This window comes from Spinacia oleracea, chromosome 3, assembly GCF_020520425.1.
Source record: "Spinacia oleracea cultivar Varoflay chromosome 3, BTI_SOV_V1, whole genome shotgun sequence".
NCBI lineage: Eukaryota > Viridiplantae > Streptophyta > Magnoliopsida > Caryophyllales > Amaranthaceae > Spinacia > Spinacia oleracea.
The window spans coordinates 22501460-22526577 of NC_079489.1; the positions used below are offsets into that span (position 1 = coordinate 22501460).

General features: G+C 36.9%; 3 protein-coding genes across 3 annotated transcripts; 1 reads left to right on the forward strand and 2 right to left on the reverse strand.

The window, feature by feature from the left end:
- Positions 1-343: 343 nt before the first annotated feature.
- LOC110793887 (uncharacterized) lies at positions 344-15794 on the forward strand. Its single transcript, NM_001426432.1, has 14 exons — positions 344-651; positions 753-865; positions 984-1080; positions 1870-1994; positions 3240-3780; positions 3909-4094; positions 7170-7463; positions 7852-8004; positions 8095-8249; positions 9075-9180; positions 9267-10175; positions 11071-11158; positions 13048-13407; positions 15300-15794. The coding sequence occupies exons 1-14, from the start codon at positions 547-549 to the stop codon at positions 15494-15496; spliced, it is 3429 nt and encodes a 1142-aa protein (NP_001413361.1). The 5' UTR covers positions 344-546; the 3' UTR covers positions 15497-15794.
- A 918-nt stretch (positions 15795-16712) lies between these two features.
- On the reverse strand, positions 16713-20811 carry LOC110793885 (30S ribosomal protein S1, chloroplastic-like). Its single transcript, NM_001426431.1, has 7 exons — positions 20288-20811; positions 18694-18969; positions 18316-18396; positions 17913-18194; positions 17723-17833; positions 17182-17268; positions 16713-17031 (listed from the first exon to the last, which is right to left on the reverse strand). Exons 1-7 carry the CDS (start codon positions 20579-20581, stop codon positions 16927-16929), a joined length of 1236 nt encoding a protein of 411 aa, NP_001413360.1. The 5' UTR covers positions 20582-20811; the 3' UTR covers positions 16713-16926.
- Positions 20812-21074: 263 nt separating this feature from the next.
- On the reverse strand, positions 21075-24959 carry LOC130470240 (30S ribosomal protein S1, chloroplastic). The gene is made up of 7 exons (XM_056839927.1): positions 24479-24959; positions 22885-23160; positions 22507-22587; positions 22104-22385; positions 21914-22024; positions 21373-21459; positions 21075-21225 (listed from the first exon to the last, which is right to left on the reverse strand). Exons 1-7 carry the CDS (start codon positions 24770-24772, stop codon positions 21121-21123), a joined length of 1236 nt encoding a protein of 411 aa, XP_056695905.1. The 5' UTR covers positions 24773-24959; the 3' UTR covers positions 21075-21120.
- Positions 24960-25118: the final 159 nt, after the last annotated feature.

Below are 25118 nucleotides of genomic sequence, written 5' to 3' on the forward strand. Positions count from 1 at the left end.
ATCCAAAGAAAAGAGGAAAAGGGAATTGGGTTTTTTTAAAAAAATAATAGTAGTTAATTTTTTTGGGGTTTAAATAATATAATTAAGGGTTAATATTAGGATTAGTAGAGATAATGGTTGAGTAAGGACAAAAAAATAAATTCACGATAACGGAGACTTAACGGAATGGACGGAAAATGCTCATTAAAGGTATTTTATGTTATTGTTTTAAACCTCAGGGGTATTTGGTGCATTCTGGAAACATTAGGGGTATTTGGTGCATTAACGCAAACCTCAGGGCATTTCATGAAAAATCCGATGAAAAATCCGATGAAAAATCGATTTTGCCCCGTAGTGTCCAAATGTACGCTCGCCGCTATTGTTTCAGCAAACCTCCGAGAATTAGACCTCTCTGCCCTCGGCGTGGCTGTTTACAAACACACCACCAACAAAAAGAAGAAAAAACACCGCGCTCGGCCGGTATCATCACACACAAGTAAACGACATCCCTCTTCTGTTCGCACCACCGCACCAAAATCCCAGTAGCTGAAGAGAGAGAGAGCAAAAATGGTGAAGGTACGAATGAACACGGCCGATGTGGCCGCAGAAGTGAAGTGCCTTCGAAACTTGATCGGCATGCGATGTTCCAATGTCTACGACATCTCTCCTAAGGTATCTCTTTCACACCTAATTCAATTTTCAATCATTTTGCCTTATTTGAAATGCTATAACTATGTTAATTTGTTAACAAATTGCTTGGATTTTGAGTGCAGACGTATATGTTTAAGTTGATGAATAGTAGTGGAATTACAGAATCTGGTGAGAGTGAGAAGGTTTTGTTGTTGATTGAAAGTGGTGTTAGGCTGCATACAACCGAATATGTCCGGTAAGACCGACGCCTTCACCGCCATTTTAGCTGAAGTTTTATCAGGGTTTTTTCCTCTTTTTTATTGATGTTTTTTTTGTGTGTGTGTGTGTGTGTGTGTGCAATTGAACTTTTGTAGGGATAAGAGTAATACACCATCTGGATTTACTTTGAAATTAAGGAAGCATATTCGTACTAAAAGGCTTGAAGATGTGAGGCAGCTTGGGTACGATAGGGTAAGGAGACTTTGTCGGTTTATTTAAGTGAAGTATGTTTTTGTGTTTGAATGATATGCGTTCAGTTGAGTAATCCTATGTTTATCGCCGAGGTATACAAAAACAAGCATTTCTTAACATTGAACTCACAATTAAAGTTGCTGAGTATGCGGTTGAGTGTTGTTTAGGCTCCGTTTGGTAGGGTGTAAAACGTTTTCATGGAAAACGATTTTTCCTCTTTCAATCATTTTACGTTGTTTGGTTTGGCAAGGGATGGAAAACAATTTTCCATAACTCCCTCAAAAGTGGAAAGACCTTTTCCATTTGAAAGGGAGGGAAACACTTTTTCACCTTTCCTCCTCACCTTCCTCTCCCATCTTCCCCTCAATCTTCACCATCTTCTCTCATTTTTTTTTAAGGAACCAAACAAAAGAAAGCTAGTTTAGAATTGTGTTTTCCCTTGTAAAAATGGTTTCCATGGAAAATAATTTTATACTGAAAACGTTTTACACCATACCAAACAGAGCTTTAATGTATCATTTTATACTGAAAACGTTTTACACCATACCAAACAGAGCTTTAATGTGTCTTTACGCTGAATTTGTTTCTTGGGTAATAGTGAGACCCTGAGATGCACAACTTTTATCATGCGCTTGGGGCCGAAATAAATGGTTGTGATATAATATACATTAAAATGCCTAATGTACATTTGGAAAACTTGTCATATGCAACTTAAATTTGTCTCCAAGATAAACCTACCACTCTCATCTTGTCGATGATTAAGTACTCTTCTCTTTATTATGTTTCCAGATTATTGTTTTCCAGTTTGGATTGGGTGGCCATGCACACTATGTCATATTGGAACTCTATGCTCAAGGGAACATTGTTCTTACAGATTCAGAATTCACAGTCTTAACTCTTCTCCGGTCTCATAGGTAAGGCACTCTTGCATTCATCTTCTTTGTTATCTGCATATTGTAAGAATTTCGATATTTGGAAAACTGTAACAGTGTAACGCCCTATTTATGAAAATTATGGAGCTGTTTAACCTGGAATTCAGGAATCTTAGCGAAATCCATCCATCCACGAATCTTGAATGCAGTAATCCTCCTCTTACAAGCAGAATTTTAGATTGTTTAGTTTGTACAAATGGTGGTGGGATGTACTTATGCTTCAGATGTCATCTTAGGATTAGAATGATAATCCTGTTTGAAACAACCTTTTAATTGAGACAATGGAAGTGTTGTCTTGGAAAATCTGGTTTCTTGGGTGATCCTGTCAATTACCAAAGTTAATGAAATGCCTTCCTATTTGGCTATTTTCAATATTTTTTTTGCTTCGCCTTGAATACTTTTGTGTCTAAGAATTCTGTTGGTCTATTAAGGGTGACTCGTCCATGATTTACTGTAATTCAAATATCATAGATCGTGGTATGTGTATGGACTGACAGTGAAACGCAGCCTGTATGATGAAATAATAGGTAGAGGTTTTGGTGGTGCAATTACATTAGTGACTACCATAGTTCTTGAAGTCCAATAGAGAAATTTTGTGAAATCGGATTGGCAGAATTACAGTCAGTTGTCATCATTCAATTGCTAGAACTTGAGGAAACACAACACAACTGCTTCAAATGAGCTGCTCCTATATGGCAATACAACTATTTATGTATAAAATTTGGAGATATCTTCTCTAGTTCAAGGGGTGGTGAATGAATGAATGATATGCTACTCAAATGTTTTTCCAATGTTTTCTCGACTTAATTTTCCCCCCTTTCTTTATGTTTCTTAACTTGTTTGGAGAGTGTACCCTTTCCAGTTCAAGATGCCTGAATTGATATTTTTGTACACTTTAATCTACATTTTGGTGGTAGTTGGAAAGAAAAAATTCAACGGTTTTTTGAGGGTATGGCTTCCCCTTGTCGAGGTTTCATATTCCCAACATCGAGCCTTTTGTATAGCTGGAGTCAACTTCTAGCTTCAGTGTGTTACTAGACTTTTCTTGATCTTGTAGATGCTAATCACAACAGCTCAATGGCTTGTCCATTTTACCCTTAGCCAACTGTTTGTATATGAGCGACAACTGACACCCCTTGGTGTCATTATTATTTAATCCTTATTACTTGTAAAGAAACACTTCAATCGACTCTTTGTTCTGTTACTGAGTTACTACTAATTTAACAGAGATGATGACAAAGGTTTTGCAATCATGTCACGGCACCGTTACCCAATTGAATTGTGCCGAACTTTTGAACGAAGCACCAGCTCCAAGCTGAAGGATGCTCTTGCAGCTTCATACGATCAGGCTGAAGATGAGGAAATCAAAGTCATAGATGACGGAAGCACAGTTTTGGACACATCAAAAATTAAAAAAAGTGCTAAAAAGGGTGGCAAAGTTCCTGACACAAACAAGGCAGGCAATGATGGCTCTCGTGCAAAACAGCGCACTTTGAAGATAGTCCTTGGAGAGGGCTTAGGTTACGGTCCTCAGCTGTCTGAACATATCATATTGGATGCCGGTTTGACACCAAGCATGAAAGTTTCTAAAGATAACAAGCTGGATGAGGGTAAAGTTGAAGTTTTGGGCCAAGCAGTGAGCAGGTTTGAGGATTGGCTTGAAGATGTCATACGTGGGAGTAAAGTTCCTGAAGGATACATTTTGATGCAGGCCATGAAATCAGGGGGAAAGGACTGTGGTAACATAAAGCCAGAGAGTTCCATTAAGGTTATTCAATAGTTTCTTCCATTTGAATGATGTGCTGACTCTTTTAAATTCTAATATCATGTTCCTAGTTGTAAAGTCTATTTGGAATTTGGATGCGACATTTACTTCTCTTTTGTTCTTTTATGCAGATTTATGATGAATATTGTCCTATTTTACTAAATCAGTTCAAATCAAGGGATTGTTTGAAGTTTGAGACATTTGATGCAGCTTTGGATGAATTCTATAGTAAGATTGAGAGTCAGAGATCCGAGCAACAGCAAAAAGCTAAAGAAGGATCTGCAATGCAAAAGCTTGATAAAATACGCATGGATCAGGTGTATATCTCTTTCTGTACATGCTACATAACCTTTCAAGATGGCAATATTGGTTTGTGGTTTATGTTGAGAGCCTTTTTATTTTTCAGAACTTGTCATGTTAAGGATGTTCTATTGCTGAAATCAGACCCCGAATCCTCAAGGATAGTTATTGTACGAGAGCATGTCCTCCCCCCCTCTTCTGAAGGGCTATTTTCAAGATAAAGAATTGTAGCCTTTTATTTTAATCCATGTGCATCACGTGCTTTTTAAGAGAGAAATCAACTTCGCAGACCCTTGGGTCGGTAACCAGGTTGGACGTTCCAGATTCAACCCTGATTGCACAAGAAAAGCTTTTTTCTTAAACTCATAATACATAATATGTTGTATGTAGTGTCCCGAATACCCGTCCCTATACCACATGTCCATTCGAATCATATTCCATATGACTAGCAGCATAACTTCCTCACATTTAGGATGGATGTCCATAAAATGGCTGAACTTCATTTTCTCTTTGTAGATAATCTTCTCACATGAATACTGATATCATCAAGCCAATTGAAGAGTTGATTGATTGATTTTCGCTGTGTAAAGTTTTGGCGTGTTTCCTTTCTTTGCTCGGTCATCAAGTAGGAAAGAGTTGGCATCCCTGTATCCGTAATGAAAAAATATTGGTGATTTGATTGCGTAATGAAACTTTTGGTGGATGCTTCAATCTTCAGGGAATTATATATTTCTTAGAACTCCATTTTGCTGGGATTTCTCATCATTTGGACCTTGAGGAGGTTTTAGGCCTACGTTTATTATCCATCTTAAGGAATTTGCAAGGGGATTTTTGAAATAGAAATGTGCTTTTAAATTTCTTTAGTTTTTCCGTTGATGATCCTCGGGCATTGACTTGCCCTATCAAAGTTTAATTTTTGGTTTGCAAGGTTACTCCTGATTATACAAATTCATAATTACGTAAAGGTCTCAACATTGGTATCTGTTTGCATATGGTTGGAGTTCTGGAACTGCCGGCTACCCCTTTTGTGATTGTGTGTTTTTATTTCTTTATTGGTATGAAAGGGCTGCAATAGGGTGAAGGCTTTTGTTTGAACGCTAGTTCTGGAGCTGGAATAATGAACCTTTTAGAGACCAGAAACTTTATCCCTTATGTAGTTATGTGTTATGTTTCTGGCAATGATGAGATTCGGAGTTATTAAAATAGCAATTTGATATTGTTACCTTTTATGAAACAAGTACTCTGATAAAGAACATGAAGTGGATATATGTGTAGATATTGATTCTTCTGCTGGTTTCATGTACCTGTTTCAATGATGAGATAAGGGGCAGAAAGGTTATATTTGTTTAAAATTTTGAATAGAGGTTGGCCAAGAAATAGAGGACTTGGGTTGTTTTGGGAGCTCAATTATGTCAATTAAAATCCGTAATACATGTTGAGTCCTCTAATTCTTAATCTGAAGAAGCTAACTTAGCAGGGTTCTTTATAGAAGGTTTGTAAATTAGTAAATCGGAGACAGAAAAGACAGTTATGCGCATAATTTAACACTTCATTTCGTCGTTGTCACCTGTGTAATGCTGCTTCCTACACCATTTTAACAATATTGACATGTTCTAATTAACCCTTTAAAATGAAAAAGGTTGTCTGCACCAATTATCTCTCCACCTTCTTAGCTAGTTATCGTACCATAAGCTTGCGCAGATGTCTCTGCCACATGTAACTACTATCTATGTGTTTGGTGTATAATACCTTTACTGATTTTTTAGCACAGAATTTAATTTATGAAAGAATTTCCTTTTTCTTACTGTGTGGTTCTTAGCACAGAATTTAATTTATGAAAGAATTTCCTTTTTCTTACTGTGTGGTTCTTATACTCCCTCCATATTTATTTAAGAGATACACTTGGTCGGGCACGGGTATTAAGAAGAAGAATTGAATGAAATAAAAATAATAAATCAAGTGGGGTTGGATAGATATTTTAATAATTAAACAAGTGGGGACCATGTCATTTTGGTGGGTGGGAGGTGGGGTGGGTTTATGAAATTATTTGTTTAATAGGATGGTGGGTCATAGGGTAAATTAGATGTATTATTTAATTAGATGGTGGGGTTGATAAGTTACTAAAAATGGCAAGTGTATCTCTTAAATAAATACGGTCGGAAAAGGCAAGTGTATCTCTTAAATAAATACGGAGGGAGTATTACTTTATTTTAGTTATGATTCCATAAAACTCTAGTATGTTTTATTACGAATTCTAAAATATTAAATAATACTGATATCCTTTTATGTTACTTTGCACATCTAACAGTTGCCATTACAATTGCATTGCATTCGGCTAACAGATAATGCTGTGAACTATCAGTTGTACTGGGCAAAATTATTATTCTATTTTTTGTGTTCCTTTTGTGAAGATTATAAATAGGACTTCTTATAATAGGGTTCAAGGTTCATTATGGGGCCTCTTTTTGGGATAGAGTTATCTAATTGACCTGCCTTGAGCCTCTTGCTTGGAGGGGGAGGGGTGGCATTTCTAAGAAAATAATATAGGGCGACTAAACCTGAGAGGGGACACGTCCAGGAAGGAATATACTGATATGGCCATAAACATGTAAGTTATGTAACACAAATAAATGAAGCAACATTTGTTTGCAGGAAACGGATATGTGGTTGGGATTGGGTTCATTAGTTTTGTGTTGATTTCGTCACTTATGTTGTGTATATATGATATTGATCTACTTGGTTCTAAGAACTATAAGTGGAGTCTATTAGGTTTCTTTTCTCTGTTGAAGCCTAACCGATTATATGCTTTCAACTCATGATTTCATTTTGAACTTGATCAGTGGAATTTTTTTTAATAATTTACTAAGGAGATGTTAAGTACTCTTAAGATTAATAGAGATGAGAAATCCTCCAATTTGCGCATTTACTCTGTACTTGATAATCTATTCTGAAGTCTTCATGCAGTTAAAAAATCTCTTTGCATTAATTATTTCATTTTCTGTAGTCAAATCTGCCGTGTCAGTCATTCAGATTATGTTGTTATCTTGTTCTGTGTTTTGCGGGAGCTAAGAATTTTTGGCTTACCTCTGTAGGAAAATCGTGTGGTCACTTTGAGAAAAGAAGTTGAGCAGTCTGTTAAAATGGCACAATTGATTGAATATAACTTGGAGGATGTTGATGCTGCTATATTGGCTGTCCGTGTCGCCTTAGCGAATGGTATGAATTGGGAAGATCTTGCACGTATGGTGAAGCAAGAAAAAAAATCTGGGAATCCAGTTGCTGGTCTAATTGACAAGCTTTATTTGGAAAAGAACTGCATGACACTTCTGTTGAGCAATAATCTTGATGACATGGATGATGATGAAAAGACACTTCCAGCAGATAAGGTGAAATAAATGAATATATTTTCCAAGATTGCTTGCATGCTAGAAGATTCTTGTCCTGTTTTAAAATTCTTTATGTGATGGTTTTTCATTCAGAAAATACCTAGTGCAAAGTTATGTTTTAATTTGATGTCCTCCATCTTACGTAAAGCTGGTACTCAGTTTCATATGGGTTCTCGATGTCTATTTTAACATCACTTTTAACCCGACTTATTGCTTCTGTTAGTAGTTTTCTTCTTCTCCCATGTATATTTCAAAAATCAAGATTAACTGATTAAGTGCTTGATTAAATTCTATTAAGAAATGAACATTTATTATCTTGCAATTTTATTTGAAAGTCCGAGTCTTTTTTTTTTTTTTTTTTGTCATTTCTTATCTTTCTATTTTCTAGGTAGAAGTTGATTTGTCCCTCACAGCGCATGGTAATGCTCGTCGGTGGTATGACATGAAGAAAAAGCAAGAGAATAAACAAGACAAGACTATTACCGCTCATGAAAAGGCTTTTAAAGCTGCTGAAAGAAAGACACGTCTCCAGCTCTCCAAGGTGTCTGAGAAATGGTTATAGTTGCCAGTCCATCCTGCTTTATCGTATTGGTCTATTTAATTTTAAATTATATTATGTTTGGATTATCAGGAAAAAGCAGTCGCCACAATTTCTCATATGCGTAAAGTCCATTGGTTTGAGAAATTTAATTGGTTCATCAGCAGCGAGAATTATTTAGTTATCAGTGGACGTGATGCTCAGCAAAATGAGATGGTTGTTAAGCGTTATATGTCAAAAGGGGACTTGTAAGTATTATTTCTATGATTCTATCACTAGTTAGATTTACTTGGCAAAAAGTGAACTGAAGTACGGCTGTTTACTTCTCACTTATCCAGTACCTGAATGGCTCCTTTGGCTTGTGATCAGCTGTGAAATGTCAATGTAGTAAATTTTCACCCAATAGAATCTTTTCCTTAATTATTTTTCTCCTTGCCTCTGTCATCTTTTAGTTATTTTTATTAGGGTAAGACGTAAATTTAGTTTTGGCTACTGCTCTCAGCCTCTCACTATTAATGAGCACGTCTGCATTATGAAATGCCTAATATAATCATAATTATTGTGTCTAAAAATCATTTTTACACATGACCTTAGTGGCTTTGTATTGCTTTCTTTCACGAAGTTTTTCTTGTCCTCTGAATTTTATGATGTACTACGTACAAGTGATAACTTTAACCTTTTCTCCTCCTACTCTAACGCGTTCTTAAGACTCCCTCCATCCTAAAAGTTAACCTCCACATTATTATAAGCATATAAATTCTTGTGGGTCTTTTAAGTACTAAACAATAATGGGTTAAGTATTACTTTTTTCCCTTATAACTCTTCATCACTTCGACATGTTTCCTCTCTTTTATAACACTTCCTTCTTCTTTAGTCCTCTTCATCCACTTCCAACTTTTTTTGTTTTACTTTTAACTGCTTCTATTAAAACGCTGGCCAGAAACAGTACGTCTGTTTGAATAAATGCTTTCTTAAGTGTTCCAATACATGTTTCGCATTTTATCCCTTCCACCGCACTGATATCGTCCTTAAAAAATAATTTATGCACCTGTTCTATCATTATGCTATAACAGGTATGTGCATGCTGATATGCATGGAGCCTCGACTACTGTAATCAAGAACCACAAGCCAGAGCAGCCAGTCCCTCCCTTGACATTGAACCAAGCTGGTTGTTATACTGTAAGTTGGTCTGGCAGTAAGTTTTTTGCATGCTTTGAGCCAATTTTAATCTGGGATTCATTAGTATCTCTTTTTTTTCCCCAAAGGTTTGCCTCAGTAAGGCGTGGGACTCAAAAATTGTTACTAGTGCTTGGTGGGTCTATCCTCACCAAGTAAGTAAATCTGCTCCAACAGGAGAATATCTTACAGTTGGGAGTTTCATGATACGTGGAAAGAAGAATTTTCTACCTCCCCATCCTTTGATAATGGGATTTGGTATGTTGTTCCGTGTGGACGAAAGTTCTTTAGGATTGCATTTAAATGAAAGGCGAGTTAGAGGTGAGGATGAGGCATTAAATGTTCTCCAAGAAAATGGGGACATGGAAATACCTAACTCTGATTCAGAGAGTGAAGCCACAGACCACAATTTTGAAAAAGATAATAATAGGAGCATACCTTCATCAACAGAAAACCATTCAGCTAAATTAGGAGGATTATCGAGCCATGGTTCTGCTCAAGATGACAGTATCTCCTATCCCAAGGCAGAAGTTCTAGAAGAAACTGGAATTGAGAGTAATTCTGCTTGTTCAGTACATGAATCTAAAGGAAAGAACAACACTGCTGTTTCAGTGGAACTTGAAGATCTCATTGATAGAGCTCTTGAACTTGGATCTGGAGCTGTCTCTGGTAGAAGTTATGAACAAACTTTGCAGCTTAGTAAGTCTGAAGAATTTGAAACTCAAGAGAAAACGGTATCTGTTAAAGAGAAACCTCATGTTTCCAAAGCTGAGAGGAAGAAGTTAAAGAAAGGCCAAAAAACTGGTGATGAACAGGACATTGATGTCCAGGGAGAAGAAGATGAAGGTCATTCTTCGACCATCCAGCCTGAGAAAAAAAATTCATCCGCTGCTGGTGGAAAAGTTGCCCGTGGTAAAAGGGGTAAGCTGAAAAAGATGAAAGAAAAATATGCCGATCAGGATGAGGAAGAAAGGAGTATTCGCATGACTTTACTTGCGGTGAGTAGCATAATTTCTTTGGTACTAGTTGAATCGACAGATATGAATCATATGATACTAATGTACTTCGCCCCTAAATTTGTGCGGTATATTGGAGTCATCACCTGAAGAAGCTCGCTTCTATTGTACAGCTTTGATTCAAGTGATAAAAAAAAAAGAGATACTTTTCTTAAATGGGAAATTAAGTCAGCCTTACATCATTGGAATATGTTGGTGACATTTTCAGAGAGCCTGAAAGCTTACTATTTGTTGTACTATTTGTTTTCGATACTTATTTATCCGTGTGTTTCTGATTAAATATAAAGCCATTTGTTGCTTTTTATGTAAGTAGTGTGAGATACCTTTTTATGCCTATTTATACCTGTTTTTGTTATTTATTTGTTAAGCACTATAATTGCTGGTCATTTTAAATTTTAATTGCCGTAGTTGTTTGTGCTGTCATTTCTACTTGGTAGATTACTTTTTATGCATAGTCTTCATCATGTACACTTGTTTGTGATCTTATGAAGTATTATTTACCTACTTTAAGACACCTCCTCTCTCCAAATTTGATAGCCTCACAATCACCTTGTTACTTTTTTCCCCTCCCATCCCAGTTTCTACATACCATACCTTTCTGACAATAATTTTCTTTCTTTGAGGTGCTAGAAGTAAAAATGGGATGTTAAACAAGGTTATAAGGAGTGTTGAGGTTTAAGCAAGAAATCACATTCCTTTACTAGAACGCTGGTTGATTGTTTGGTTGCTCAGTGAAATATCCTGGAATTTTTCCGTGTGTTCCTAGGGCCGTTGTTTGCTGCAACTTTTCACCTTCTGAAGAGAAAACAGTCTCTTATTATAAAATGCCATCATTCTTTTGATTTATTCTTAAATTCACTGTTCTTGTATTTTTCAGTCTGCTGGAAAGGCACTGGATGACAAAAAGGAAAATGATGCCCAAGATCAAAAAGTAGCAACAAGCACAAGAAAGGAACTTCATGGTGGTATGTTATACTGGTTTAATCATATTTGAGTCAGATGTTACCCTGATGTCTATGATTTGCTGTTGATAATTGATACTATGTTACATTATATCAATATTTTTTTTTGTTTATTACATGTATGCGTAAATTGCAAACAGGCAGAACAAATTGGGAGGACTTGCTGTACTCAACCAGAAACATCCTTTGTAATTTTAATTCAGTTCCTTAGGATCCCGGGTGGAGTAATTCTAGAGTAATTCTTGGAAATATCAGGTGCTTTTAGCCCACAAGCCAAAATATAAGTTACCCTATCGACAGGAAATTGCATGATACCCTATCGACAGGAAATTGCATGATAAGGTGGTTCTCTCAACGATGCACAATATCTGTTCTTGTCACATACCAGTAGATCTCCATAAGAGGGTTGAGCCGTGGCAACCTCTTCTTGCCCACTCCATACCCACAATTCTGCAATAGATCTAGACAAAAGGGGAAGGGGTGGAGGAGAGTACCCAAGACTGCCCTTGCACTTCAAACAACCTCCCTCCAAATATACAGCCACCTGGTAGTGAAGAAAGAAATGCTAATAAGACACTAGGAATTCAGCGTAACAAGCAGACATGCGGTGAGATAGCCACAGTTGGCCTTCGCTTTTGGAGCATAATAATCATAGTGTTCATCTTACTCAATACCAACACCCCACCAAAAGCTCTCCCCTTCAGAGAAACCTTGTCCTTTCAAGTAAATATGGCGTCGTTGAGGAGAAGTTAAAAAATAAAATAAAGGCACATATGAAATGGTCCTTGACCAATTATCTATCCACACCTTATATTATTCTACTTGGGATTATTGATCCAGTACTTCAAACATCAAAGTAAGCTGCTTTGTCTTCTTGTCATGGGGAGGTATCCATTGAAACTCCCAAGCTTGTGAGTGTGGGAAGCAGACACAGGAGGTCATGAAGCGGTTCCGCTTATTAACTACTCCATCCATCCAGAATTTTGAGTCATATACTCCGTATAATACCTATTTTAGGATCTCTGCAAAAGATGTCGGATTCCTTAAAAACTTTGTTTGTGATTGTATTTCCTAACATGCTATTGCTTAAATTACCTAAGACAGTTGTTTGTCATTACCTTCCACTGATTAAATTAGTGATGGGGAGTGGATAGTAATTATATACGTAGTAAATACGAAATATTATACAGGGTTGTTGTATAATCATGTCTAAGGAGTGAGCAGACTAGTTCTGCAGTAGGAAATTCACTTGTAACTGGGAAAGGGAAACCAGTTCTATTCTGGATCAGAACGATCTCTTGAACTTGAGCAGATCAGAACGATGTCCTGGCAGGAGATAAGCTTTCACAAGAATGCGATAATTTCTACTGATGTGAATCTGTGACGAAATTGGGGAGCAGCAGTGTCTGATTCTTACAAGTTTTCCCGTCCTTTTGTGTCTGTGTTTTGATCGTATGGCTTTCATAGATATGGTGTTTTTGGCAGTTGTTTAGAACTCTGCATATGAAGCACTCTTTACATGACTCTTGTTTTTGGGGTTAGGGTGATTGTTTCCGTTTTTTTTTTTTTTTTTCTGCTAGTTCCCTTTGAGTTTTGGTTTCTCTTTGTAATATTTTTTTCATAAGCAGACTTTCATACCACTTGCTAAGGAGTTTGGTTTACCACATAACTGGAAAATTTTCGATGTGTGCATTTAAAATGCATTAGATAATAATTATGTGACTACTTGATTTTAAAAGTTTCAGAAATCAACTAGTATTTCCGTATACATGTACTCTTTTGCAATCAATTGATAAGGCAACTGCGTGCAAATTATATAATTCTTGTGAATTATGATGAAGTAGGCATCCACTGCGTGATGAAGATTTGGCTAACGTGTTCTCATTCTACAGGATCAGAAGATGCTCTGAAAATATGTTACAAGTGTAAGAAGGCTGGTCATCTCTCTCGTGAATGCCCAGAACATCCTGAAGATGCCTCACGTGCACATAGAAATGGCAGGCTTGAGAATCCTGATGGAGATTCGGCAATTACTGCTTCTGAGATGGAGCAGATGGCAATGGAGGAGGATGATATACATGAGATAGGTGAAGAAGAGAAAGAGAAGCTTAATGATGTAGATTACCTGACCGGTAATCCACTGCCTAATGATGTTCTTTTGTATGCTGTGCCCGTTTGTGGTCCATATAATGCATTGCAAACGTACAAATATCGAGTGAAGATAGTTCCTGGCACGGCAAAGAAAGGGAAAGGTATTCGACCATCTTCACTCTATTGTATTTTTGTTATTGTCTAATGGATTGGTTATGTTCACCTCTTTTAGAAGGCCCAGCCCTTTCACTCCCACCGTCAACCAAATTAAGGAAAGAAAATAAAATATTTGTAAAACTAAACAGAAAATTATAATGAAAGAAAAAATAAAAGCAAGGAGTAATCTTTCAGGTAGCTAAACAGGTTACATGAAGACGTAAATCATTCCGAGGTAAAAATGGCCGGACATCTTGAGTATGTTGCATTTTCTTTTGACAGTCGATTCCTTTTGCCTTTCAAAAGTCAAGAATATGGTTCATTTGCCAATTTCTTTTAAAACTAAAAGAAGTTTTAGGATAAATTGTTCCATACAGCTGCATATCTTTGTTCCCTAAGTGTTTTAATTTAGGAAAATTTGTAATTATTAATCCAACCTTTGCCCGATTTTCTTTAATTAAGCCTACCTATGCGATATTTCTAAATAATCCAACCTTTATGACCCAACTACTATTATTAAGCCAAACAAGTTACTAACCTACTATAGGCAGTATTCACCCTTACGTGGCATATAACAATTATAATTTTCCCCCACCCCCTTATTTTCTTTAATTGCTATTTTAATTTTGGTTCCTCTCTCCTCTGCGATTTTCTGCTTCATCTCTGCACTTCTCTCCATTATTTCTCTTCTACCTCTTCTCCACCATTGTCGATCCCTCATACCTGTCCATTCGAAGTTCATCAAAAATAATTAGCAATTGCTATGGCTGGGGTAAAGCAATTGCCTGTTGGATCTAGATCTTCTTCAAATTCAAGGTTTTTTTTTCTTTCTAAATTTTCAACAAGACCACAATATCCAACATCCCACAACATCAAAAAAAACTATATTATTGCAACAACTCGGGTTTTTACGAACTGACCATCAAGGAAGCCCAAAATTCAAAATTTACCAAAAAAGGAACAAAAACGCTAAGGTCCGTAAGTTCACCTTCAATTGTACGATTTTGGAGACGAAATTTGAATGCGCGTGGATGAAGTCACCTATTTCCACAAGAAAATCGTTGATAATGTCATGAACCAGTACAATTGTGGTTGAAGCAGCAATAATGGAGGAGAGAGGAATTGAAACACGGTAGAGAGAAGAGAAGGGTTAAGGGTTTTTTGAAAAGAAAAAAAATGAAATCCTTGTTTAGGTGGCAAGTGATGATGACGTGTCCAATATTTTAGGAGGGAAACCAGCTTTAGGTTGTCAACATTTTTAACGTTGACTTTGTAGCAGGTAACCGGTCATTCAGGCTTAATAATAGTAGTTGGGTCATAAAGGTTGGATTATTTAGAAATATCGCATAGATAGGCTTAATTAAAGAAAATCGGGCAAAGGTTGTATTAATAATTACAAATTTTCCTTAACTTTGTAGCAGGTAACCGGTCACCCAGGCTTAATAATAGTAGTTGGGTCATAAAGGTTGGATTATTTAGAAATATCGCATAGGTAAGCTTAATTAAAGAAAACCGGGCAAAGGTTAGATTAATAATTACAAATTTACCTTTAATTTAACAAATGTAATTTGCGAATAAAGATATTAATAACACGGGAAGAAAGGTTCCCTTACAGAAATATACTTTTTTGATTTTCATATATCTTGTATATTTAGAAATTATTAAATAGCCTAACTTTTCTAGTGGTGTGGAAGCTTTCAAGCCAAAATTGCTTTAGTTTCCCTCTCTGACTGATATTGATAACACTGGTAAATTTAGTTATTAGTGAAATGATACGAAGTTGGTAATTCGGTAAATGATTTTTTTTTGGATCTAGAACATGTTCTTAGATCATAAATCAGTTTGAAATGATGACATAAATTTTTTAATCTGATGTATACCTCTTTTGCTTGTTTAGCTGCAAAAACCGCCATGAATTTGTTTAATTACATGCCTGATGCATCCAACCGAGAAAAGGAGCTCATGAAAGCATGTACTGATCCTGAACTAGTTGCTGCTATGGTTGGAAACTCAAAGATTACTGCTGCAGGCCTTAGTCAATTGAAACAGAAGCAAAAGAAAGGAAAGAAGGCTGCTAGCAAAGCTGGAAGCTAGTCCCTGCTGCCTGGAGAATACTGTTGATACTGTCCTAAGGAACCTTTGATTTGTATAGGAAACTGCAATTTAGTTTTGCTGGCAGAAAATACAATTTAGTACAGAAAATACCCTTTTTTTCTTTCTTTCTCGAGTCAAGCAATGAACAAGCAGATTCTAAAAACAAAGCCATTTCATGGGCTTGAAAAAGTTTGACAATACATACTCAGGAAGTTCCTACTATTTCAACTTCGTTTGACATTACAGAGGATTTCTCTTGTGGAGTTCAACTTGGATTATGTTGAGCTCTCATCACAACCAAGCATTCACTATGAATTTTGATTCTTTACTCTCTTCGCCCAAAACTCTCATTAAAAAAACTTGAGAGAAGAGTTCAAAAGAGGGGTAAGATAACAAAAAAGACGGAGGTAGAATTTTAAAAATACTCCATACATGGTCGTAGGACTATCAAAGGGAGGAATTACGAGCAAACAAAAGAGACTAATACGGTTATTAGTTTTGAAAATGGGAACTATTCAATGCTTGACTGTTGAGAAACTGTTCTGACTTCTACTACAAGCTCACTGTATAATTTTTGTTTTTTGAGGGACAAGCTCACTGTATATATTCCAATCAATATGGTAATATTTACGGAAGAAATATCGTTTGCTCCACAGTTTCACTGAGTATGTCTTAGGAAAAGTTGTGAAGAAAAAATGGATAGGATTAGTGGTTTACCTGATAAATTACTAGCTCATATGCTTGGAAAACTGTCATAGGCCTTCTCGATAACTCATAACTCTCCTAGACTCCAAAGCATCATATTTCTACAGGTTTGTATAAAAACATAGCATAATTGTCTTCCTTTTAGATCTTTCTTTGGAATTCTAACCAAGGGTTATATCGGAAGATGCCTGATTTACTATTTGCAATAGTTAGGGACAGAGGGAGTAACTTCTATTGTAACGTAGACTGCTTAATATCTTGGTGATTCTACTCACCTTCCTGGCAAATACTTCCTTCATTAGGGCTTGATCAAGAATCATTACAACGCTCAAGAGCTAAAAAAGTGGCTTCCAGATATAGGAGATCAGGTTCCTTTCTCACTGCACGCGGAGGTTATTGAAGTTTATCATTTTTATGGCAACGAATCAGACTTCATTTTGCTGAAGTATCTGCTTCAGAATGCCGTACAGTTGAAGTGGTTGACATTGTACAAGAACTGCAATATGAAGATGGCCAAGGAATGGTCTTTAATGTAAACATGTAATGATGGGTAGGCACCAGTTAATCTATTGCCTCTCACAAATATATCTGACTGCATTTATACTATAATAATACAAACAATACGTATATTTTGCAGGACAATAACACAAGATTACCAGACAGAATTGGACGGATTTCGTTACAAGCTAACATACATAACCAAAAACTAACAAGCGCAACTATTTTTAAGATTCAACTGCGGGTGGAACAACACTTAAATCTAGACCCTCTGCTGGTAAATCTGAAGTTAGTGGACCTAAGATTCCATCTGAGCTGAGAGTGAGACCGCTCTGCAAGTTCAACAGGTTGAAAGAAAAAATAAGATCACCAATATTTTTCACAAGGCAACTTATCGTTACAGATATGTATCTTATATAAATGTAGTTCTGAACAGAACATTGCAAGTAATCATTCTAAGCTAACAAAATGCATGCTAATACCTCAGGCTGGAATCTGAGCATGTCAGCACGAGCCATGGCCTCTGCTTGTGCAATCCTTTGTCTGAATGTTTGAGCCATCTCCTCAGCCTGGTTATCATGACATAAATGGTTAGTTTGATGGATGTCTTACATTACTCAGAAGAAACTAAGGAACTATCTTTTGTCTAGTTTCTTAATGTTCCTACTTTGGCTTCGATCATGAAACTTTAAATTGCGAACATAATTCATAAAATTAACTGAAAGCACATCAAGAATTTCCTCCTCCCTTCCTTCCTTGAAGATACATAAGAGAGGACCTCTTAAGTGAAAAGACAGCAAAGTTCAAGATCAGCATATAGTAAACCTTCATACCCAGTCACGTAGGTACCCATAGCAAAATAGTACTCAAAGTGACTGAGGGAGCACGTACTCTGAGATGATGATGTGGAAAACTATCCATGGATAGATGAAATGAAGTGTTGCAACTAAATAAAAATGGAGGAAGTACTTTCAAAAGGAAGACCTCGACTATCAAATAGGAGAAATAAAGGGGGTAAAGTACCTTCTCAAAGACAAGCTTCGGATTACGAATCATGTCACCAGGAGTAGGTTCCAACTTCTTTGTCGACAGACTCACCCTACCTCTTTCACGGTCATGGCTCAAAATCATGACCTGCATATTTCAAGCATTTAATCATATTTCAGTATTAAAAGGTTAATTCATTTTCTACAGCAATTATATCAAGGAATACCTTCAAAGTGTCACCAGGTTGTAGGACAGTTGCAATATCCGAGACACGATCATGACTGATTTGACTAACATGAAGAAGCCCATTAATTCCACCAATATCAATAAAGGCACCGTAAGGTTTAAGAGATTGAACAGTTCCTGTGACAACTGATCCAATACCAAGCTGTGCCTGGCTGTCAGCCATGGCCTTGCGGTTACTCATTACCAACCTGGATTGTTCCTCATCAACCTCAACAAACTTTAGAGGGATCTCTTTCTCAAGAAGTTCTTCTGCAGAGGATTTCTGATACAGAAACATGACAACATATTATTAGGCCCTAGGTATGTGTAAAATAACATTAATACATTATTGGAACAAATAAATATAGCTTTACGCAAAAAGCAAGCAAGATGAAGAAACTAACAGATGATATTTGCGAAAAGGGAACAAAACCACGAAGGCCTTCCACTAGAGCCACCACACCACCTTTGTTCGCCCCAACAATCTGACAGAAAGAAAACAAAGTAAGATCAATTAATCAATTATTAAACAGGTCAACAAATATATAATCTCTTCCAATATTCAGCACAATAAAACTCTCAAGTGTCTAATTGTGTTTGGACAACAGCATGAAAAGTCAATCAAAGAAAATAGCACGTGAAATGATCTGAAGCACTGTGAGTTATCAGGCTAAGAGAACTTCAATGGGATGCGCAGGGTTCATTTCATCCAATCCAACCATAGGTGATACACAAATAGCAGAAGAAGAATAGCAATTAAAAGTCAGAAAGATAATACCAACCTTCCCCTTAACTACAACATCCTCAGCTTGCAACTGCCTACACCTTTCCCACGCAAGCTCATACTGGATTTGGCGCAAACTCAAGATTAAGCTATCATCAGCTTCATTTTCACCAATGATTACAAATTCTTCACGTACACCTGGGATTATACCAGCTTCCTCCACGTTTTTTATTCTGTAAATACATGCCTCTGCGAGAGGCAAGTATGCCGAAGATTTTGCAGTTATATCGACTAATGCCCCATTGGCATCTGTGCAGAATACTGTACCCTTGACCTGAGGAAAAGCAAAGAAAGCAAATGAGTTCATCTCTAAAGAGCCGAAAGAAATGGAAAATGGCATATGAAAAGCTAAAAGAAATACATAAGCAGACAAAAGATGGGTTATATCTGTTCCTAATGCAAGTCAGGTGACCAACAATTAGTCAATTACTGATAAACCACCTTGTCAGCTGATATGTTCTTAAAAGAAGAGAAAAGTATGAATTGAATGCTATGCAAAGACTAAAAATGTCATCATACAAGTCGTGACCCCAAAAAATAACCATATTTCCTAAAAAGGGGTAGACTAAAGGTCCAGCTTTATCAGCAAAGCTCTAAAATTTGAGAGTTGTAATCAGAAGTGTAAAGTCTGGGAGGAAGAGCAAATGAGCATGTTTAGACATGGCCATAAGACATTAAGGCTCTATTTGGTATGGTGTAAAACGTTTTCAGTGTAAAATAATTTCTCATGGACAATATTTTCCAAGGGAAAATACAATTCCAAACTAGTTTTCAGTTGTTTGGTTCCTTAAAAGAAAATGGGAGAAGATGGTGAAGATTGAGGGGAAGAAGGGAGAGGGAGGTAAGGAGGAAAGGTGGAAAAGTGGTTTCCCTCCCTTTCAAATGGAAAAACTTTTTCCACCTCGAGGGAGTAATAGAAAATAATTTCCATCCTTTGCCAAACCAAACAACATAAAAGGATTGAAATGGGGAAAATCGTTTTCCATGAAAACATTTTACACCCTACCACCAAACAGAGCCTAATACACAACGATTCTAGTCCATATGTCTCCTCAATCGGAAGCAGAGCATTCTTCTATTACGAAAGGCAGCATATGATAGAAGATGCCTCTTATATTTCAAGCTTGCAGATAAGCTTTGTCAGTGAAGTAGATATCAGCAGAGACCCCCACCTCCAGATGCAACACAACGCGATATGAGTTTTAATCATTTTTGCGGAGAATGTTATTTTTTGCTTTGATGGTGAATAAGGCGAAAGTCAAAAACAATACGCTACAACACCTTATTCACCATCAAAGCCACAATACTCCATTATACAAATATAAGCTTCCATTTTCAACATTAAAGTCCACAACCAATAAAATTAACAAATTAGAATAACCAGACGCATACTGAAATTCTAATTCCAAAGTTCTAGCATTAAACCTTTATTTGTCTAATTTCAATCCCAACCCAAATTAAAGAATAAATAGTCTCAAAACATACATAATTAAAATCATGAATAAATAGAAATACCCATCACATAAAACCAACATAATCACCCAAAAATCCATTAAAAAAACTTGCAAAAGAAGAAGAAAAATAAGAATTACCCTGGAACCCATTTCGGAATTGAAGTCATACTTATCAAGAGCAGTATGAAAATCATCAATGGTGAAGGAAACACCTTCCATGGGAGCATTACGACAGCGTTCATAAGCGTCTTCAAAAAGCTGTTTAAGCTTCTGCCTTTCTCTGGTTTGTGCATTTGAAACAGCAACAGCAGAAACAATTGGGGAGAATCTAGGCTTAAGGGTGTGTTTGGGTGAAAAGGGTTTTGAAAGGTTGGAGTTTGAGAGTGGTGGGCATCTTAATCCTCCTGCTAGTTGCTGTGCCAAAGACGCCATTGTTGCTACTCTTTGATCTTCTTCCTATGTTGTTGTTTGTTGAGATACGCAGATAAGGGGATGAGTAGAGTGGAGAGAGAGAGGTTGGTTTGATGATACGGTAGAGAGAGGTTGTTAAACTTGAGATTGGTTGGCCCAACAATATGCACAAGATTTGGTTGATGGCTGATGGTGTAGTGGTGTGTGTTGTGTAAGAGGGTCCGATTGCTTGCTTGAAAAGAGTAATAGACTTGTTGCGGCAATGGTCCAATGGCTCGGCAAGTGCGGTGATTGTGTTTCATGGTAACAATTCTATCTTGTTTTCACATACACCTAAAGTTAGTTAAAAGATCGTTATTCGCTCAATTAGAATAAAATCGTATGGATTTTTATACTTCGTAACAAAGAGGTATAGATTCAAAACCTCACATAAGTCTCATATATTTCTGGCCTCGATTGTGAAATAAACATACTATGCAGGAACACAAGATCCAGACAGAATTGGACGGATTCGTTACAAGCTAACATACATAACCAAAAACTAACAAGCGCAACTATTTTTAAGATTCAACTGCGGGTGGAACAACACTTAAATCTAGACCCTCTGCTGGTAAATCTGAAGTTAGTGGACCTAAGATTCCATCTGAGCTGAGAGTGAGACCGCTCTGCAAGTTCAACAGGTTGAAAGAAAAATAAGATCACCATATTTTTCACAAGGCAACTTATCGTTACAGATATGTATCTTATATAAATGTAGTTCTGAACAGAACATTGCAAGTAATCATCTAAGCTAACAAAATGCATGCTAATACCTCAGGCTGGAATCTGAGCATGTCAGCACGAGCCATGGCCTCTGCTTGTGCAATCCTTTGTCTGAATGTTTGAGCCATCTCCTCAGCCTGGTTATCATGACATAAATGGTTAGTTTGATGGATGTCTTACATTACTCAGAAGAAACTAAGGAACTATCTTTTGTCTAGTTTCTTAATGTTCCTACTTTGGCTTCGATCATGAAACTTTAAATTGCGAACATAATTCATAAAATTAACTGAAAGCACATCAAGAATTTCCTCCTCCCTTCCTTCCTTGAAGATACATAAGAGAGGACCTCTTAAGTGAAAAGACAGCAAAGTTCAAGATCAGCATATAGTAAACCTTCATACCCAGTCACGTAGGTACCCATAGCAAAATAGTACTCAAAGTGACTGAGGGAGCACGTACTCTGAGATGATGATGTGGAAAACTATCCATGGATAGATGAAATGAAGTGTTGCAACTAAATAAAAATGGAGGAAGTACTTTCAAAAGGAAGACCTCGACTATCAAATAGGAGAAATAAAGGGGGTAAAGTACCTTCTCAAAGACAAGCTTCGGATTACGAATCATGTCACCAGGAGTAGGTTCCAACTTCTTTGTCGACAGACTCACCCTACCTCTTTCACGGTCATGGCTCAAAATCATGACCTGCATATTTCAAGCATTTAATCATATTTCAGTATTAAAAGGTTAATTCATTTTCTACAGCAATTATATCAAGGAATACCTTCAAAGTGTCACCAGGTTGTAGGACAGTTGCAATATCCGAGACACGATCATGACTGATTTGACTAACATGAAGAAGCCCATTAATTCCACCAATATCAATAAAGGCACCGTAAGGTTTAAGAGATTGAACAGTTCCTGTGACAACTGATCCAATACCAAGCTGTGCCTGGCTGTCAGCCATGGCCTTGCGGTTACTCATTACCAACCTGGATTGTTCCTCATCAACCTCAACAAACTTTAGAGGGATCTCTTTCTCAAGAAGTTCTTCTGCAGAGGATTTCTGATACAGAAACATGACAACATATTATTAGGCCCTAGGTATGTGTAAAATAACATTAATACATTATTGGAACAAATAAATATAGCTTTACGCAAAAAGCAAGCAAGATGAAGAAACTAACAGATGATATTTGCGAAAAGGGAACAAAACCACGAAGGCCTTCCACTAGAGCCACCACACCACCTTTGTTCGCCCCAACAATCTGACAGAAAGAAAACAAAGTAAGATCAATTAATCAATTATTAAACAGGTCAACAAATATATAATCTCTTCCAATATTCAGCACAATAAAACTCTCAAGTGTCTAATTGTGTTTGGACAACAGCATGAAAAGTCAATCAAAGAAAATAGCACGTGAAATGATCTGAAGCACTGTGAGTTATCAGGCTAAGAGAACTTCAATGGGATGCGCAGGGTTCATTTCATCCAATCCAACCATAGGTGATACACAAATAGCAGAAGAAGAATAGCAATTAAAAGTCAGAAAGATAATACCAACCTTCCCCTTAACTACAACATCCTCAGCTTGCAACTGCCTACACCTTTCCCACGCAAGCTCATACTGGATTTGGCGCAAACTCAAGATTAAGCTATCATCAGCTTCATTTTCACCAATGATTACAAATTCTTCACGTACACCTGGGATTATACCAGCTTCCTCCACGTTTTTTATTCTGTAAATACATGCCTCTGCGAGAGGCAAGTATGCCGAAGATTTTGCAGTTATATCGACTAATGCCCCATTGGCATCTGTGCAGAATACTGTACCCTTGACCTGAGGAAAAGCAAAGAAAGCAAATGAGTTCATCTCTAAAGAGCCGAAAGAAATGGAAAATGGCATATGAAAAGCTAAAAGAAATACATAAGCAGACAAAAGATGGGTTATATCTGTTCCTAATGCAAGTCAGGTGACCAACAATTAGTCAATTACTGATAAACCACCTTGTCAGCTGATATGTTCTTAAAAGAAGAGAAAAGTATGAATTGAATGCTATGCAAAGACTAAAAATGTCATCATACAAGTCGTGACCCCAAAAAATAACCATATTTCCTAAAAAGGGGTAGACTAAAGGTCCAGCTTTATCAGCAAAGCTCTAAAATTTGAGAGTTGTAATCAGAAGTGTAAAGTCTGGGAGGAAGAGCAAATGAGCATGTTTAGACATGGCCATAAGACATTAAGGCTCTATTTGGTATGGTGTAAAACGTTTTCAGTGTAAAATAATTTCTCATGGACAATATTTTCCAAGGGAAAATACAATTCCAAACTAGTTTTCAGTTGTTTGGTTCCTTAAAAGAAAATGGGAGAAGATGGTGAAGATTGAGGGGAAGAAGGGAGAGGGAGGTAAGGAGGAAAGGTGGAAAAGTGGTTTCCCTCCCTTTCAAATGGAAAAACTTTTTCCACCTCGAGGGAGTAATAGAAAATAATTTCCATCCTTTGCCAAACCAAACAACATAAAAGGATTGAAATGGGGAAAATCGTTTTCCATGAAAACATTTTACACCCTACCACCAAACAGAGCCTAATACACAACGATTCTAGTCCATATGTCTCCTCAATCGGAAGCAGAGCATTCTTCTATTACGAAAGGCAGCATATGATAGAAGATGCCTCTTATATTTCAAGCTTGCAGATAAGCTTTGTCAGTGAAGTAGATATCAGCAGAGACCCCCACCTCCAGATGCAACACAACGCGATATGAGTTTTAATCATTTTTGCGGAGAATGTTATTTTTTGCTTTGATGGTGAATAAGGCGAAAGTCAAAAACAATACGCTACAACACCTTATTCACCATCAAAGCCACAATACTCCATTATACAAATATAAGCTTCCATTTTCAACATTAAAGTCCACAACCAATAAAATTAACAAATTAGAATAACCAGACGCATACTGAAATTCTAATTCCAAAGTTCTAGCATTAAACCTTTATTTGTCTAATTTCAATCCCAACCCAAATTAAAGAATAAATAGTCTCAAAACATACATAATTAAAATCATGAATAAATAGAAATACCCATCACATAAAACCAACATAATCACCCAAAAATCCATTAAAAAAACTTGCAAAAGAAGAAGAAAAATAAGAATTACCCTGGAACCCATTTCGGAATTGAAGTCATACTTATCAAGAGCAGTATGAAAATCATCAATGGTGAAGGAAACACCTTCCATGGGAGCATTACGACAGCGTTCATAAGCGTCTTCAAAAAGCTGTTTAAGCTTCTGCCTTTCTCTGGTTTGTGCATTTGAAACAGCAACAGCAGAAACAATTGGGGAGAATCTAGGCTTAAGGGTGTGTTTGGGTGAAAAGGGTTTTGAAAGGTTGGAGTTTGAGAGTGGTGGGCATCTTAATCCTCCTGCTAGTTGCTGTGCCAAAGACGCCATTGTTGCTACTCTTTGATCTTCTTCCTATGTTGTTGTTTGTTGAGATACGCAGATAAGGGGATGAGTAGAGTGGAGAGAGAGAGGTTGGTTTGATGATACGGTAGAGAGAGGTTGTTAAACTTGAGATTGGTTGGCCCAACAATATGCACAAGATTTGGTTGATGGCTGATGGTGTAGTGGTGTGTGTTGTGTAAGAGGGTCCGATTGCTTGCTTGAAAAGAGTAATAGACTTGTTGCGGCAATGGTCCAATGGCTCGGCAAGTGCGGTGATTGTGTTTCATGGTAACAATTCTATCTTGTTTTCACATACACCTAAAGTTAGTTAAAAGATCGTTATTCGCTCAAT

What these genes read in the sequence shown, in the direction of transcription:
- LOC110793887 (NM_001426432.1), top strand. Translation starts at nt 547, where the DNA reads ATGGTGAAGGTACGAATGAACACGGCCGATGTGGCCGCAGAAGTGAAG. An exon ending in AGACACTTCCAGCAGATAAG is followed by an intron (nt 7,464 to 7,851) that starts GTGAAATAAATG and finishes TCTATTTTCTAG; the next exon opens with GTAGAAGTTGATTTGTCCCT. An exon ending in ACCAAGCTGGTTGTTATACT is followed by an intron (nt 9,181 to 9,266) that starts GTAAGTTGGTCT and finishes TTTTCCCCAAAG; the next exon opens with GTTTGCCTCAGTAAGGCGTG.
- LOC110793885 (NM_001426431.1), bottom strand. Translation starts at nt 20,581, where the DNA reads ATGGCGTCTTTGGCACAGCAACTAGCAGGAGGATTAAGATGCCCACCA. An exon ending in ATGTTGTAGTTAAGGGGAAG is followed by an intron (nt 18,397 to 18,693) that starts GTTGGTATTATC and finishes TCTTTCTGTCAG; the next exon opens with ATTGTTGGGGCGAACAAAGG. An exon ending in TGCTCAGATTCCAGCCTGAG is followed by an intron (nt 17,032 to 17,181) that starts GTATTAGCATGC and finishes TTGAACTTGCAG; the next exon opens with AGCGGTCTCACTCTCAGCTC.
- LOC130470240 (XM_056839927.1), bottom strand. Translation starts at nt 24,772, where the DNA reads ATGGCGTCTTTGGCACAGCAACTAGCAGGAGGATTAAGATGCCCACCA. An exon ending in CGAAGCTTGTCTTTGAGAAG is followed by an intron (nt 21,460 to 21,913) that starts GTACTTTACCCC and finishes CATGATAACCAG; the next exon opens with GCTGAGGAGATGGCTCAAAC. An exon ending in TGCTCAGATTCCAGCCTGAG is followed by an intron (nt 21,226 to 21,372) that starts GTATTAGCATGC and finishes TTGAACTTGCAG; the next exon opens with AGCGGTCTCACTCTCAGCTC.